General features: G+C 43.1%; 1 protein-coding gene across 1 annotated transcript; it reads right to left on the bottom strand.

Annotated features, from left to right (window-relative positions):
• Positions 1–4,385: 4,385 nt before the first annotated feature.
• Positions 4,386–14,853, bottom strand: SPRYD7 (SPRY domain containing 7). Its single transcript, XM_054224870.1, has 5 exons — positions 14,705–14,853; positions 13,298–13,414; positions 10,091–10,257; positions 8,331–8,433; positions 4,386–5,477 (listed from the first exon to the last, which is right to left on the bottom strand). Exons 1-5 carry the CDS (start codon positions 14,808–14,810, stop codon positions 5,380–5,382), a joined length of 591 nt encoding a protein of 196 aa, XP_054080845.1. The 5' UTR covers positions 14,811–14,853; the 3' UTR covers positions 4,386–5,379.
• Positions 14,854–18,296: the final 3,443 nt, after the last annotated feature.

Below are 18,296 nucleotides of genomic sequence, written 5' to 3'. Positions count from 1 at the left end.
CAGTTGTGACCTCACCAATGCTAAGTAGAGGGGAACATCACTTCTCTTGACTTGCTGGCAATGCTTTGTCTAATGCAGTTCATGATCCTGATCACTTTCTTTGCTACAAGGGCATATTGCTTGCTCATGTTCAACTTGTCCACCAGGATCCCCAGGCCCTTTTCTGCCAAGCTGCCTTCTAGCTGGTCAGCACTTCTCCTTGTTGAACTTCATGAGGTTCCTGTCAGCCCATTTCTCCATCCTATCGAGGTACCTCTGGATGGCAGCACGACCTTCTGGCCTAGCATCCACTCCTGCTGGTTTTGTGTCATCTGCAGACTTGCTGAGGGTACACTCTGCCCCATCATCCAGATGCTAATGAAGATGTTAAACAGGACTAGACCCAGTATTTACCCCTGGGGTACATCACTATTTACTGGCTTCCAACTAAACTTCCTGCCACTGATGACCACTCTCTGGGCCTGGCCATTCAGCCAGTTTTCAGTCTTCCTCATTGTCTGCTTAACCAGTCCATTTATCAACAGCTTGTCTGTAAGCATCTTATGGGAGACAGTATCAAAGATCTTAATGAAATCCAGGTAGACAATATCCACTGCTCTCCCCTCATCTACCAGGCCAGTCATTTCGTCACAGTTCATCAAGTTGGTCAAGCATGACTTCCCCTTGATGAAGCCATGCTGACTACTCCTGATGATTTTCTTGTCCTTAACGTGCCTGGAAACGGTTTCCAGGATTAGCTGCTACATTACCTTCCCAGAGATTGAGGTGAAGCTGACTGGCCTGTAGGTCTCCCTTCTCGCCCTTCTTCAAAATAGGATTGACATTTGCTTTCCTCCAGTCTTCAGGCACTTCTCCTAGTCACCATGATTGATTGATCAAAGATTGAAGGTGGCCTCACAATGACATCAGCTCCCTCAGCACTCGTGGGTGCATGCCACAGGGCCCACGGGCTTCTGGAGGGCCAGTTTGCTTAAGTATTCCCTGGCCTGATCCTCTTCCACGAAGGGTACACCTTCCTTGCTCTAATCTTTCTCCCTGGTCTCTGGGATTCCTGAAGGCTGGTCTTGCTACTAAAGACTGAGGCAAAGAAGGTATTCAGTACCTCAGCCTTTTCTACGGCCTGTGTCAGTGGGTCTCCCACCCCATTGATCTGGCACACATTTTCCCTAGTCTTCCTTTTGTCTTCTGCATACTTATGGAAGTCCTTCTTGTAGTCTTTGACATGCCTAGCCAGATTCAATTCCACCTGGGCTTTAACTTTCCTAACTTTGTCTCTGGATGCTCAAACACCATTTCTGTATGCCTGCCAGCTTACCTCTCTTTGCTTCTACCCTCTACATGCTTCCTTTTTGTGTTTCAGTTTGGCTAGGAGTTCTTTGGTTCATTCATGCAGGCCTCCTGGCATTTTTGTCCAACTCATTCATTGGGGTGGAACTCTCTTGAGCTTGGAAGAGGTGATCTTTGATTATTAACCAGTTTTCTTTCAGGGCCTTATCCCATGGGACTCCTCCAAGTAGATCTTTGGAGAGGCTAAAGTCTGCTATCCTGAAGTCCATGGTTGTGAGCTTGCTTTTCACCCTCTTCCCTGCTGTCAGGATCCTTAACTCCACCATTCCACAGTCACTGCAGGCATGTCTGCCTTTGACCTTCCCATCACCAACAAGCCCCTCCTTGTTGGTGAGTATGAGGTCCAGCAGAATACCTCTCCTCATTGGCTCCTCTATCACTTGGAGGAGGAAGCTATCATCAATACACTACAGGAACTTCCTGAGTTGCTGCTGTCCTGCTGTATTATCCCTCCATCAGATACTGGGGAAATTGAAGTCCACCATGAGGACCCCATGGCCTGCAAACTTGAGGCTGCTCCTGTCTCTCTACAGAGGGCCTCACCCACTTGTTCTTCCTGGTCAGGTGGCCTACAGCAGCCACCCACTTTAATATTCACCTTTACCTGTCCTCCCTTTAATCCTAGCCCATAAACTGATCTCAGTTGGCTCCTCATCCATCCCCAGGCAGAGCTCCATGCACTCCAGCTGCTCTTTCACGTAAAGAGCAACTCCCCCTCCTCATCTTCCCATTCTGTCCTTCCCAAAGACTCCTGTATCCCTCCTTTGGAGCACTCCAGTCATGGAAGCCATCCCACCACATCTCCATGATCTCAGTAAGATTGTAGCCCTACAACTGCACACAGATCTCTAACTCATCATGTTTATTCCCCCATTCTGAGTGTGTTCGTGTACAGACACTTCCAAGGGGCACCCCAGCATGTTGACTTCCTAGAAAGCGTTTCAGGATTTCTCCATGATGGTGCCTTGTAGGGACTTCCTTGCTTACATGCAAGTGTACGTGTTGGAGGTGACCCTGCCTAAGCCCCATTTTGTTGGTTTTGTGATCCTTTCCTGTCACACCACCCCATACCCTTTGCTCAGCGATCCTGTCCATCACTCCCTCCTCTGTCATTCTTGGTTTGAAGCTGTCCTAATAAGGTCAGCCATCATATTGTCGAAAATAGCTTTGCCCCACTTAGTGAGGTGGATCCCACCTCTACCAAGCAGACACTGATCTGCGAACAGGGTCCCATGGTCATAGAACCCATAGAACTGTTGCCAACACTAATTCTAATTCTAGCAGCTACTTATTGACTTGTCCTATTAATGCCCTCCTCTTCACTCCCTTTCGCCTTGCCAGCAGGACTGAGACCACCACCTGGGCCCCTATGCCTGTGACTACCACCCCCAGGGCTCTGTAGTCTCTTCCGATACTATCCAGGTTTCCCCTGGCAGTATCATTTGCTCCCACGTGGAGTAACAGCAGGAGGTTGTAGTCAGAGAGCCAGACAAGCTTCAGTAGTTCCTCCACAACATCCCAGATCCTGGCCCCTAGAAGGCAGGAAGCCTCTCTAGATGATTGGTTGGGTTGACAGGTGGGTGCCTCTGTCCCCTGCGGCAGGGAGTCACCCATTACAATGACTCACCATTCACCTGGCAAGTCTTGCATGGTTTAGGCTTAAGTGAACCAGGTTCTTTGCTTGAAGGCACATCTAGCTCCTCTTCAACTTTGGGGGCAGTGAACCTATTTTGGAGTTGTAAGGCCTTAACTGGGGGAGAAACCCTTCTCCTGGTGCCAGAAGTCACCAGCTTCCACCCTCCCCTTTCTCCAGAGGTTTTGCTTACCTTGATATAGTGCGAGGTAGACATTGCCTGCTTCCCTGTTACAGCTGGGGTTTGAGGCTCTTCAAGCTTCAAGGTGTTAAGTCTCCCTTTCCTCTTCTCTGATGTGGTGCAGCCTGCTCACTTCCTCCTGTAACTCCTCCATTTGGCAACACAGTCCACACTGGAGCAGGTTTGCTGGCAGGACTTGTGACCCTATGGGGAACCCACATTGGAGCAGTCTGTTTCTGAAGGATGCACCTCGTGGAAGGGACCCGTGCTGCAGCAGTTCGTGAAGAACTGCAGCCCGTGGGAAGGACCCACGCTGGAGAAGTTCATGGAGCACTGTCTCCCATGGGAAGGACCCCAGGCTGGAGATAGGTAAGAGTGTAGGGAGTCCTCCCCCTGAGGAGGAAGGAGCAGCAGAGACAATATGTGATGAACTGACCACAACCCCCATTCCCCGTCTGCCTGCACTGCTCGGGGAGAGGAGGTAGAGAAATCGGGAGTGATGTTGAGGCCGGGAAGAAGGGAGGGGTGGGGGAAAGGTGTTTTTAAGATTTAGTTTTTATTTTCTTATTATCTTAGCTTTGATTTGATTTGCAATAAATTAAATTAATTTCCCCAAGTCGAGCCTGTTTTGCCCACGACAGTAACTGCTGAATGATCTCCCTGTCCTTGTCTCAACCCATGAGCCGTTCGTTGTATTTTCTCTCCCCTGTCCAGCTGAGGAAGGGTTATAGAGCAGCTTTTGGTGGGCACCTGGAGTTCGGCCAGGATCAACCCACCACAGAAGCCTCTGCCTTCGCAGGGACAGCTGCTCCCACATCTACGGAGGAAACTGAAACGAAACATATGAATGTTTTGTGTAACATAGATTACGTATCTGATCACAGCAGAGCAGAGCAGATTCCAAGAGGAGAAGATAAAACTGCACACTGATCTCCCAAGTTTTATACCACAAAGCTGACAAGTGCATCGTTCCTTTCAGGTTGAAAAGTTCTACCCAACTCTGACATGCGATAGCAAGGCTAAGAGGAAGGAAAACACGGGCCACTCAGAAGGAAAAGGCAGATGCAGAAAATCATAAGGTGAAAGGCTTTGAGAAAGCTGTTTGTATTTGAAAATTTCATAATCAGATAATTTCTAAAAATATTTAAATAAAACCATTCATTTATGCAAACGCATTAACCCAGGAAGAGCCAAAACCAAAAAAACCAAACATCAGTATGAAGATTTTCTTTACAATAAAAATTCTTTTAGGAAGTATATTAAATATGACAAGCGGGGGAAAAAAAGCATCTCACAATTTATATTCAAGGGCATCACATTTTAGAACAATGTCTTAGCCATTAATCACTTATAAATGATTCACAAAGAAATTAAATACGATATTCCATAAAAGAATAATCTAATTTACAGTTTAGATGTAAGGCTTCAGCGTAACATCTCATACCCTTCACCTGCCTCTTTCCATACCCAAGTTGTGATCTGTACTTACTCTTCTACCAGAGTAACACAGCATGGTGCTCCTCAAACACACAGGTAGTGTTCAGGTTTACTATTTGAGATCAACAAAGAAGTATTACTAGAAAGTGTCCTATTATTTGTCACAGTAAAAGCAAACGACAAGCTAGGAGAAATAGATAAGTTATATTTGCCAGTCTAAAATTGAAGGAATGGATTAAATTACACCTTGAAAAAAAAAAAAAAGAGAGTATCCGGCTACTAGTTATGCCATCATATTATTAGTCATCATGCACAACTGAGACACCGCAACTCCAAATCACAGACTAGAAACACAGTGCCTCCTTTAAACAAAGTAACTTAACTTCTGTGTGGAAAAAAAGTTGGGAAAACATCTTGAGAACTATCCATCTCCATAGCTATCATATGCATAAGAACTATTGGCTTTACAAAGCGCCAATTTATTCAAAATACTGAATGTAATACTGATGTCAATAATATCCCTTAGTCTCCTTATGCATCAAGTACAAATCAGAGAAAAGCCCTGCCCCAAAACACTAATTTTCAAGCACAAAACATTGTCAGAAATCTTGTATTTGCAACACAGTTAACTGGAGTTGCAGTTAACATATTAATCCAGCAGACAACAGTCACAAGTACTTACTGAAAATACAGATATGTTTCCTAAAATAATGTGAAGCTTTATTTAAGATGACAAAGCTTTTGTAACAGTGCAGGGTGCAAATTTTCGGTATGAAGACATTCAGAAGATTTGCTGCTCAAAGAGGATCTTTTCAAACCCTGGTGGAAGCGTATGATAAAATTCACTGAACTGACAATCCAGAATGGCACTGTCATCAACTGCAGAAGAGAACGAAACAGAGGGAATTGGAGAAGGAACACTTACAGTTTTACTAGATTATATATAGTAACTTCAAATCATGAAGAATATTCTCCACTTCATCCACTACATATATACAATTAAAAGAAAGCTCTTCAACAAATTTGCTAAAGCCCTACGCACAACCCCAAGGAGAGCAAATCATCTCTCCTCTGGTGTTTACTTCAGTCGGTAATGGTCCTTGGTGAAGTCTATGAGAACGCTACCTCTGACTTCACTGGGAGCGTTATCAGGGCTACAGGCAATTCCCTCCAAATTTTCTGCTCTATTTCTCTGGAAATCTACAGATTAAGGGCACCACCAGACACATGTTGCAGGGCTGTCACCTCCTCAGCTGCATATTTTTCTGTCCACTTCCTAATTCTGCTGGAGTGTCGGCTGCCTGCAATGGTTTTTCTGGAGGTTTACAAGGTTTCAGGTGTCTGCAATGGTGGGTGTCAGACCATCTGGTTTAGCATGTGGTCCAAAGAGAGCTTCTTTGGCTGCTTCTTTAAGCTGTAAGTTAATGGTTTTTTTCCAATACCTCTACCAGTTTTGGACTCCTTGCATAATCTGAGACACAAGCGTTACTACCTCCAATGTAGAATATAGAAAAGAAACTGCTGAGGATTTTCAGAGCAAAGCTTTTATGTATTGCATTATCAAACTGAAATACTCAACCAGTCAGGAAATCAAGATCTCTTCCAAAGATAACTTCTTCCAAAATGAACCTGGTACACTAGCAACAGTAGATCAAAATAGAAAAGCTTCACCTCCATATTTTGGTTTGGAATTTAGACATCTCAGAGACAAGGTGGGGATTTTTACCTCCTAGGCTCAGCTAAAACCCCTTTTAGTATATTGGTACAGTTCTGTAGTACTTATGCAGCGTTTGCATCTCACTTCTGCAAAAGTGCCTGAGGTACAGCTGCTGTAGGGAACAACCTTTAAGTCCACTTTTCTGTTTTACATCCTCAGACTTGACACTGTGTTTGCCTGCTCTATCATGTTTCTTTTTAAAAGATACCTACAGTTCTAGTCTGAATTATGAATTTACGGATAAGGTAAATGCTTAAGACATTCTCTTCTCTATGGTCAAGTTCCTTCACATGACTAGAGGTTCACATTAAATTAAGGACATTTATAGTTAAAGTTTATAGCAAGTAAGTACCATGCAAAAGCAATTTGCAGGCTGCAATTGTTATATCTCTATGTAGGAGACATGATAATTATGACAAAATTATGCTCCCTTGTGGAAGATGATAATAAGAGACGGGCAATAGAAGGTCACTGCATTCCCCAGGCATGGAACTTCTTTAGTCAGGGAAAAAGATATTTACAGTAGGCTAACATGCCACCCAACGTCTTCTCAAAGCAACCTGTGTACTCCATGCTATGTAACACCATTTCCAAAATATAGGGAAGATGTAACAATCAATTATCACACAGCAAGTCTCTTCCCGCCGCTCAAGGCTTTTTGCACGAGATCTGGCAGTGCTGCAGGGCAGCCACTGTATGCCACTGCATTTTAGCAGCGCCACCATGTGGCTTAAGAACACATCACAAAATGACCACGCAAAACAATTTTCCACTCTAATAGCTTGTAAAGATAGAATTTGTCAGCTACATTTATAGACTTCAAAAGCTCTACAACTACAACTCTAGAACATCTAGAGTATTTTCTTCCTGTTCATAAAATTCAATATTACAAATGTATCAAGAGATAAGTGGGAACATGCCAAAACTTCACTAGGAACTAACCAAGAAATGAAAAAATTATCCACATCACATAAGCTAATGGTAGGTATCTCAAGAGCAAAATGATTCTGGAAGAGGCTACCATTTAGATGAAGCTCACACAAGATTAAAAATAAACTGGAGATGGCTGTAGGTGTAATACAGGGAATCCGATGAGCAGTTATCATTTGCTGTAAGTTACAAGCCAACCCAGAGCATAGCATCAATTACGCACTGAGCTATGGGAAGCGCTGCCACTCAGATGAGATGTTAAACAGAATTCTGACTACTTGGGAAGTACAAAACCACCGCCAAGTTCTGGAAGAGTAAATTGTTAACACATGTCTTGGCCGAATTCCAGCTTCCATAATTCATAAATTCTTTCTTAAACTGCTTATGCAGGGATTAATTGGATATGGTATTGGTTTTTTGTTCAAAACTGCTGTGTTGTGTTGATGGTTGCTGGCAAAACAGCTGCCACAATTCGCTCACCAATTGTTGGATTTCAAAACTGGGCATCAATTTGGTATAGCAGCAAAGAGCTGTACCACCATACAGCAAGCAGCTGTAGTAGTACTACATCGAAGTTATTACCTCCATACGAAAATACAGACAGCAATTCAGTATCTATTCATATTTAAAACTGAAAGCATTTATGAAGTATGTGAAATTAACAAACATAAATACCAAGCTTCAGAGATAAATCTGATTAGCCCACAAGTCTTCATTACTTCAGATTTGTTGTTTTTCTTTTTTTTTTTTTTTTCCCCATCTGCTTCACAGTTTTTTTTTAACCCAGCAATGTTTAGACTGAATGAAGTAACTCCCCAGCTTGTTGGATGTGGACGCTGTAAGTCATCAGTAAAGCAGGGCTTTGTTTTCTAGCTATTAAGCAGCATTAAAAATGAGGTGAAAATATACTTCCTCCCCTCCCCCCCCAAGTTTTGTATTTTCATGCAATTTATTGTTGTAGTTGCCAAAAGTCAATGATTGATGTGCGTTCCACCTAAGTGAGACAAGAATACATAGCTCAGAAGACAGGCTTGGTACAAAAATATTGTTCATACTGTGGAACAGTTTGAAAATTGCTGACTTACCATAGACCACTGGATAGACAGTCCCTCTGATTCCTGAAGCTGGACAATGCATGTTCTTCCCATTTAAATATACATTTAATTCTACATGGTCATATGTAATGCCCTACAAAGTACAGAAAAATAAAAAAAAGGCATCAACAAGTTAATACACATAGATTGCTACTTAATTTAGCTTTCTTAGCTACAGGCAAATTTTGACACCATTATGCAAACCACAGCACCCTAGAAAACCTCACTTGAAATATTCCTGCAAAGGACTGGAAGTTAATAAATGACCGGTAACATTTGTATTTTCAAATACTCAGGATTCCTTAACGCGCATTTGATTTGCGTGCAGCACTGTACTGCACACCACATCTTACTAAAGACAGTTTACAAAAGTCTCCAGACTATTCTTCACTATGTTACAGAAACACAAGATTCTCAATGATTTTGAATATTAAGCAGTTTGCAGTCTTCTTGTTTATATCTCCTCATGGAAATAACTTTATTAAATAGTGATGCTATGAATTAAGTGTATCTGTCCATAATTCCATATGGAAATCTCTCTCAGCTCGTTTTCTCTGCCAGCATCTACAGACCATGGTTTCATATGCAACGCTATAAATACGCTGACTACAGAGCACAAAGCAAACATTAACAAGGTAAAAAATTACTTGTTAGCTAAATGATTTTTCTGACTGTTTTGGTATGGCTGAGTGTGACAATTTGTGCTGTCATACATTACTTTAGAAATTTATTTTCATGACAGAACAAAATAAACTGAAATTTATGAAAATTGGGGAATTAGCAGTAACATGTCAGCTACTTTTTTGTGATTAGTTGAAGTTGTTTAGACTACATAGGTTGACCAAACCCTGTAACAGTCTGCAACCCTCCAAAAAAACAGTTTCAGAAGGGTATTAAAAGAATAATACAGTATCTGAGGATAAAGAGTGGAAGAGTCAACTTTAGCTGTTTGGAGCTTCTAAAGATGAAATTTCTAACTGTTGCTATATAGAGGTAAGGTTACCCAGCAAGAAAAAGTAGTGGTGACAAATGGTGTAAGTTTCATTGCATTGATCCCATGTATTTTTGAAAATAAATCTCTAACAGGACATTGAGAAAATGACAGGAATAACACAAAACCCTTTGAACAAAGTCACTCAAAGATGTTTTGAGAAACCTGTAAAAGTAAGGTAAAAAACATCTTAAGGTTCTCCACTTGCCCTCATTCTTTATCATTTTCCCAGTGAGCATGGCCCCTCCCCACTTAATCTCTCCCCTTCCCTACAAAAGTCTGGCTAAAAATACAATTCATCTGTCACCCAGGACCTATCTCTGCTCACCTCTGTCCTTCTAATCATTAACCAGTTAGCTACAGGATCTTGAGTTCAGCCGGACATGGTGTATAGCTATGTAATTATTGTTATGTATTATTTGTTCAGGAAGGTCCCTTCTCAAACAAGGTAGGATCCTTGAGATGGGAGTTATCCGTCAGGTAGATACTGCAACCAGACTGCAACAGTAGCATTAGAGGCTACTTTTCAAACACTGGTAAGATCTGTCCCTCATCCAGAAACATATCAATGCTGTAAATGAAGTTCACTGGCATCCAGGCTGATGATCCATTCAAATACAACGGGAATTTGTATCCGCTCTTTCCAAACTGGGAGATGCAAGCCGAATAATTTTACTGAAACAGTCAGTCTGACCACTGAGATGTAAAAAGAGGAATCTGGGAACGGCTGAGGAAGATAAAGAAGCCTTAAGAAACTCACCACCACATCGCCCTCCTGAGGAAGGCTGTTTGCTGGTAGTCTGTTTTTCTCCTCATTGTTGTAGTAGAGAGCTCCATCATTCCTCATCACCAGGCTATGGACATCTCGACCAAGTGGAATTTGATTCAAGTTTGCTTTCTGGGTTGCAACTCCAATACCCCAAATCCCTAAAATGTGACATCAACATGGTAAGAAAAAAAGCCATTATTTTGAAGACTATCTGACTGAAGCAGGTCAGCATAAAGAATGTGTTTTTAACTAGTGCCAGGGCAGTACCGCCAGTAAATATCTCTTGAAAATACCAAGACTGTTGTGGGTTAGCCCTGGTAGGCAGCTAAGCACTACCCAGCCACTCACTCACTTCGCCCCACAGTCCCCAGTGGGACAGAGGAAGTGGAAAGCAAGGAAAAAGACTTGCACGTAAAGATAAAAATTGTTTAATAAGCAAAGGAGAAGTGGAAGAAAGAAAGAAAACAAAACAAAACAATACAAAGGCAATGACTCACTACCTCCCACCGGCAGAGCAATGCCCAGCCAATTCCCAAGCAAATGGTTGCTAACCTCCCTAAATCCCCTCCTCTCCCTTTTATTGCTAAGCATGACGTTATGTGGCATGTCCTTGGTTAGTTTGGGTCATCCGCCTGGTTGTGTCCCCTCCCAACTTCTCGTGTACCCCCAATCTTATTCACTGAGGGCACAGAGTGAGAAAGAGAGAAGGTCTTGATGCTGTGCAAACACTGCTCAGCAATAACTAAAACATTAGTGTGATATCAGTATCGTTTTGGTCACAAATCTAAAACACAGCACCATAGGAGCTGATCTGAAGAAAATTAACTCCATCCTGGCCAGACTGAGTACAAGCAGCCACAACAGACCGAAGATAAACAGCATCTATCCTGAAAAAGAACGGTCCAGAGAATTGTAACTGCTTAGCTTAACTTATATTCCCAGAAAAATATGAAAAACAAACTCCGAGGCTGTAGGAGGATGTAAAAAATAAATCCAACTAGCATGGACAGGTGAACAATACAATTTTCTTTTTCAGCTGGTTAGACTAATCTTAGGGAAAAAGAAGAAATTGTAAATATGATAGATCTTGATTTGGTGATGTTTTTGAAACTCACACAATGCTGAAATAGTCACATTACAAAAAGACGGTCTAGACAGTTAGAACAACAGGAATGCACAACTGGTTAAAAAACTATATTCCAGGACTACTCATCAATGGCATCCTGTCAAATCAAAAAAGATGACCCAAGTGGGGTTTGAGGTTTTGTATTAAATACCCAAGGTCAGATACTGTTCCGTATTCACATCAATGACTTGGATAACGTGACGATGTGCTTATTAAACATGCTGCCAATACCAACCTGACAGGAACGCAAGCTCTTCAGAGGCCCCTCAAATTTTAAATGATCCTGACAAACTGGTTAAGAGGTCTGAAATAAGGAGAATGCATTTGCTTTTTCTGAATTACGAAGAATAGCAGGTAGAGTAGGAATAGTAAGTGGCAAAAATACAATAGTGGCTTGGCAACCAGTTCACAGAATATAATTTGGGGGTTATCACAGACCGCATGCTGAGCGTAGTCTGTGTCCTAGTGTTGTGAAAAACTTCTGAATGTATGGCATGTATAAAGCAGACATATTGTATGTACAGCAGATGAAGGATGTCTACTGCAGCTGGAACAGAGCACCCATCTTAAGCATCATACCTCAAGACAAATTAGGTCAATTAGAGATATTCTAGAAGAAACAACAAAATCAAACAGAAGTGTAAAAACATCATCTGTAAGGAGACAATGAAAAAAACTGGGACTGTTTAATATACAGAAGACTAACGTGAGGCAAAAATATAAGAAAATTAGTTTCAAAAGACAAAATTGCAGAACAATTTATTCTAATACTTACAAGCCTGGAATGAAAAGGACAAGAGTGTGAACAAGATTCAGAACTGACTTCAGAAAACTTTCCAATAGTCAGTGTGACCCCACAGACGACCCCTAATAGATTGCGCTGGGACTCTTCTGGGAATCAAAGTTTTAAGCTAAGTGATCTACAATTCTCCTGCCCTGGAGCACAGGAATACAAGACACACAGCTCACAGGGACCAGGAGTTTATTTTCTGTGTTTCTCAAATTAAGTATAAGAACATGGACACTGTATCTGTGTGAATAATGACCATACATGGGTAACAGCTGCAGTGGATTCTTCTCCCAACAGAAAGCATACCAAAATTGCCAAGTTAAGACTGAGCTTGGGTTTACATGTAGTTTAAAACTAAACAACTGGTTTGACAGCAAGGTGTTTTGGACAGATTTGTGTTTATGCTGCCTGTACTCCAATCAAACTGAATGCAAACAACCCTTACCCAAAAAGCGCCGGGTTCAAGCTCCAGCTGGTATCGTAAGGCCTGTGTCTGGACTAACACTTCCCTTCTTCTTCCCTCCCCCTACACGCTTAGGAAAAGAACAGCTTCATTTTCACAGTGACTGCTGTTTTTAAAAATAGAGGCTGATTTTTACATTAGAATATGGGCAAGCCTGGAGAGCACTCTGTACTAGTGAAGCTGACTGTATTAGTAAAAGCAAAATGCTTCCAAATTTCATTCACTTTCAGCTGCCTTGCATTAGATCTGTGCAAAACCAATAAACAGGGTGCTGAAAGGCTCCTCTTGATAAGGCAGTGTTGAAATAAGTGCTGCACATTTGATTTGAAGAGCAAAATGTAGCACAAGGAATGTTACCCTTGCTTGGGCAAACACAGTGCATGTTAAAAGCAAATGAAGGCAGACAGATAGCTAGAAATATTGCTGAATAAACTGCACTATTTAAAAAAAACCCCACACACTTCATAGCTACAGTGTTTTATGTGGTCATAAGCATTTATTTACCAAAACACATTTCTAAAATAAGCTAACTGAAAAACATGCACGTAACAGCATACACAACAATATGGTGTTTTAGTATTTGCACTCCTTTAGCAATATACTTACCATTCTTTTTAATATTTCAGATCCACAATTTAAAAGAAAAAGAAAAAAAAAGAAATTTCCTTTTACACAATGACAACTTCTAAAACTCTCCAATGTTCATAAGTTCAAGGATACAATTAGAAAGATGCACGTGCTTGGTATTTGAGATATGACGACCAGCAGGCAATCTGACATACCTTCCAAGTTTAAAGTTGTACATTTTTGCTGACTAACCTGTGGACTGGATTTTAAACTCAAAATAGCTCTTGTTCTGATGCAAAGGTGCATTGGCTAAGCAGCCTCCCGTGCCACATATTCTTCTGCCATTTTTAACAATGACAACATCTGTTCCTGCAAGAAAAAAAAACCCAACAAACTCAAAACTTGAAAATATTTTTAGAAGTCTGTAAGAGGCCCTTAAAAGCCATAAACATTAAGAACAGTTTTTGTTCTTTCTGCCCCAAGTAAGAGCTTCATTAGTTTGTGAGAATTATGATGATGGGCCACGCTTTGAAGTAAGAAAAGGAAAGCTGTTTATGGGCTAGTTCATCTTTCAACGAAGGTTTATTTATTTAAAATCTATACGCTGCTCTAATTTCACCTCTTGGGTTTTACGGCCCTGTGCTGATTACAACCTTTGCTCAGCCACATCAGAAGCATAACTTACAATTTAGTCAGAGAGGGTTCACTGGGAGAACAAAGCCCTGTACCCTGTCTCCATACACTGGAGAAAAAAATTCTGCAAAGAGAAGGAAAGGCAAATTGGGTAGAAACATTTGATGGAATTGCAAAGTGTTTAATTATTCTCTGAAAAAAATCCTTTCATTAGAAACATGCCTGTCAATACAGAGAGGAAAAAACACCCCTCTGCTAAGTCTTCCTCTTCCATTGGAAGACTTCATCTTTAAATACTGTTGTGATGGTCAAAAGCGTGGGAGACAGTCAAGATCCACTGATACAATTGAATAAAAACAGACTAATAATTACGCTTGAGCACTGGAGCCTGGATCGGCCATGCCGCTTTCCTCCTTGTTCCTTCCCTGGATCTGCTGCAGCTGTCCCAGATCACTTCTCTCCTCAACAAAGCCCAGGCATGGTTTTGTGGACAGTTTATCCTAAGGATGACGCTCAAAGAGCGGTATGGACAAGACCTGGCTCCTTCTGCATCTCCATTGCCATAACTCGCCCCCTCTGCTGTGAACCACCACCCCTGACCTGACCAGGCTCTTCAGCCCCATCAGGCAGCCTTCCCCCCTCAGACACCCCCTCTGGCACTGAGGAGCATCCCACAGACTCACCCCGCTGATAAGCTTCAATTTCATTTAAACCAAAGAGCGAGATTTTTTCCTGAAAACTACCAAATCCTTCTGACGAAGTAGCCCAAAAAGCGACTTTCCCAGGGCACTTCATTGGGAGAGGATAAACTTTAACGGCCAGCACAGTTACACGGTATTACAACGACACGACACTCCATCAGCCCAAGCTTCCCGGGGACAGGCAGTCCCGGCCGGCCGCCCCCCTCACGGCTTCCCCGCTGCCGCCCCCCGGGCTCCGGGCCTGCGCTCCCCGCCCCTCGCCGCCCCTCAGGCTCTCCGGCCCGTCACAGCTGGTGAGGGGAGACCCGGCCCCGCGCCCGCTTACCCATGCGCTGCGTGTCGAGATGCACCGCCGGCATCTCCTTCAGCGGGATGTGACCGGCGCCGCCATCCCTCCACCAGGAGAAGCAGCAACAGACGGAGGCGGCCATGACCGGCCGGACGCCGCCGCCCCGCCCAGACGCAACGGCGGCGGGCGGGCGGGCGGAGGCAGCGCCCCCTGGCGGGCGGGAGGTCTCGGGGCGGGTGAGCCTCTCCCCCTCCCCCCCTTCCCCGCTGCCCGACATGGCGGGAGGCGGCGGGAGATGGCGGGCAGCGCCCTCACCGGGGGCGGCTAGGCCCCGGGGGTGTCGTGAAATCGAGCCCGGTCTGGCGAAAAAAAAAAAAAATCCCGTTAAACCCTCCCCGCGCGTGTTTCCTCAGGAAGGGAAAATTTAAATTAAAGCGGGTGCAGCCAGAAAGATACTCCTCCTCCTCCTTCTCCTCCTCTGCTGAAGAGCTGCGTCTGTGGCGGTGGCCTGAGGCGGCTCGTCGCTGGGCCGGCCACAGCCTGAGCACACGGCCACCTAAAGGGCAATTTGTACATATTTATATATGTGTGTGTATATATATATATGTAAAATGGACGTATATATAAAAGAGGAGAGTGATCGTGATGTGCAGCTGGTAGGTATCAGGTCAACAAACTTCACAGTGCTGGGCCATGTGGGAAGGGAGTCTTTCATGGAAATTTACTGGTCAGTTATTCCTGGCTCTAAGTAACAAAAACCACATTTATCTTCTTTTTTTTTTTTTTTTCTTTCCTCTCTTCCTTTTTTTTTTTTTTTTTAAATTCTTTCTTGGAAAAGTAAAAAAGAGATGGGACTCCGTGAAACTAAAGGTTCGCGCATCCGGGCCCGGCTGCCTCTCCTGCCCAGGGTCTCTCCACCTTGCTCCCTATGGATTGCCCTTTCTCCTCATCTTCCAGAGCTGTCTGGCTAGTGAGTCTCAACACTGAACTTTTTGGGCCCTGTTTGCTTCTGGAGTACTTTCTCATCCATTCAAAAGCTTTGGTGGAGTGTTTTGCCTGATTTACTCAGGACCAGTGTTGTGGTTTGGGCTGGACTGGCCACTGAAATGAACGACAGAGGCTCTCTGCCTCCAGGGAGAGGAGGAAGAGAGAGAAAGACTTATGATTGTGACTTACCATCATTCTATGTTTATGAGTTTAGAAAAAACTAAACTAATTAAAATATTAATAAAATAATAAAAAGAAAATAATTACATATATACAATATCTACATAATCATAATAGGCTCCTAGGATGACAATCATGTCACCAGCAGGCACTGGGAAAGTCCCAGGCTGGGCTCAGCTACGGATGGGAACTGGATTCCAGATCTGGATTCAGGAACACACAGATTGGGATCAAAGGCAGGCGAACAGACAGTCCTCCTTGGATGTTGGCCATTGAAGAAAGAAAGTGCTGACCCCTTTGATCCTTCAGTTTTATACTGAACATGATGCAGGGGATGGAATACCCCATCGGTCAGTTTTGGGTCACCTGTCCTGTCCGCTCCTCCCCACAGGTGCGACCCCTCTACAATTTTCCGCTTCCGACCCTCCAACGGGGCAAAGGACAAAGTTATCTGACCCTGGTTGTTATAGCAATAAGTATAAGCAGGAGCCTCTCTGCATAACATTCCTTGGCATAAATTAGAAACAATCAGGTCTTACCACTCTGGAAGCGGACAGTCTCTGTTAATTTCAGAGATTTCACTTAGTCAAAAGAAAGCTTAACTGAAAAGTAAAATTACTGAAGAGAAAATTGTTTCTGTTTTACCTCAAACCAGGACAAACAGTCAAACTCAACCATAAAGACTGCTACAGTGAAAAGCCAGCATGCTATCATTGCGCTTATCATTTTTTTGCAAAACATGCTTTGGGACCAGCTTTGTGTCCCTTTCGTAAAGGCAGAATGCCATGTAATTTAAAAAGCTGTAGCTTGACTTATGGCCCTCGGGTTACACAAGTATTTCTTTAGCAAAGGCCATAGAGCAGTCCCTACAGCACAGAGCATCCAGAACAGGGGCCACAAACTTGGCTCCAACAAATACAGTAAATAGTGATAACATGGCTATAGAAGCCCACCTGTACCTACTTCACATTTTTATTTATCTACAGAAAAATATCCAACAAATGTTGTGCCATAAACTGCTGATCTAGAATGTTTTGCAGACAGCAGATCATTTAAAGACATATATTTAAAGGCTTATTTATCTCCAAACCAATTTGGGATGAAATTGTTGTTTCTCATGATTTTCAGCTGGTGTCTTATTTTGCTGCATTTCACCTAGAAAGCTCCCTTAGCATTTTATTACAGTATATAATATGATGTAACTAATGTAACCCATGTGGCACAATGTTATCTGTCTGGGGGGGTGGGGGTTAAGTGGATATTCAAAAAGTCTTGTTAAAAGAAATCTTCATAGCAAGAAATATGTTACTGGTCTGAATGGGCTGTATCAGTCACACTTACCCCTGTACTTGAAACATGAGGTGAAACGCGGTCTTTCTCAAAATTGTGCCTAAAACCAATCTGATTTTAAGAGCAGCTTTAAAATATGCTTCCTTTCTTTTATTGGACTTACTGTTACAGCCTATAAACATTTGGGGTCAAGAGCTCACTTCCTTAAAATATGCCAAATGGGATTAGTCTTGAACTTCTAAGAAGTAAATATTAGGTGGAAACTGATGTTTATTTATTTCGTATGGAGGGCATCATGATTCTCATTGGTAGCTTGTTGTTCACATAATTAGTCCCATTTAAGTCGCTGCGGGATTTTTATTGTCTGTCACACACTGCGGGTTTGTTACAGTAAATGCTAAATGACAAATGTTAATATATTTAAAAATAGAAAAAAACTTAGAGGCTCAACCTCCAAGTGACTCCCCATCCCATTTTTTTCTCTGTGCTCCAATAAGTCGTTTCTTACTGGGAAAGCAAATGCATCTTGCCACATGAAGTCAGCATTGCCAAATCAGTTGGACTGAAGGGGATGGGGCTTTGGGGAGCAGCGGCTGGCTGTGCCTCGCTGCCAGTTTCCTGCTCCACTTCTTTCTTAACTTGAGAGGCTGGTTTTACAGGCCAGCAGACTGCAGCACTCACGGGGTAAAGTGCATGCCAGAGCTCGGAAAAGTTGCCGGTGCTGCTTTGGAGCACGTTGACTCCAGTGCCTATGTGCTCGGTGGGCAGGAAGCCTCAGGGGACCAAGGTCAGTGCAGCTCTCATCCCTGCACCCGTCCTATCTCCCTCCAGGTGCAGAGCCCCGCAGCTGAGCACCCTGACAGCTTGGTGTCACAATGGGTCGTGCAGGAACAGCGGCAAAGGTGGACGCGTGCCCTGCGTGAAGGCTCCAGAGCCAGACAAAATCAAGCAGGTAACAGCGTTGGTCCGGTGGAAGTAAGGCAAAAGTCAGCTCATCATCTGGTAGGAAACATGGCTTATTCATATGCCTTTCTTGGAGGATGAGGTGAGCAATTCCATCAGGACGGTACCGTGTTTGTAATGTGCTTATCAGCCTGTTTAGAGCATATTTGAACACCAAAATTTTTACAGGGCACAAAGAACTTCCCCAAGGAAATGAAGATCTGGGCTC

This window comes from Rissa tridactyla, chromosome 1 (genome assembly GCF_028500815.1).
Source record: "Rissa tridactyla isolate bRisTri1 chromosome 1, bRisTri1.patW.cur.20221130, whole genome shotgun sequence".
Taxonomy (NCBI): domain Eukaryota; kingdom Metazoa; phylum Chordata; class Aves; order Charadriiformes; family Laridae; genus Rissa; species Rissa tridactyla.
Note: the sequence above shows the minus strand (reverse complement) of the source record. Positions and strands in the feature narration are given on the sequence as shown.

Coding starts and splice junctions, on each gene's coding strand:
- SPRYD7 (XM_054224870.1), bottom strand. CDS start 14,810: ATGGCCGCCTCCGTCTGTTGCTGCTTCTCCTGGTGGAGGGATGGCGGC. Junction 13,415..14,704: donor TCTCGACACGCAGCGCATGG/GTAAGCGGGCGC, acceptor TTTTTCTTGCAG/GAACAGATGTTGTCATTGTT. Junction 10,258..13,297: donor GTTTAAAATCCAGTCCACAG/GTTAGTCAGCAA, acceptor GTCACATTTTAG/GGATTTGGGGTATTGGAGTT.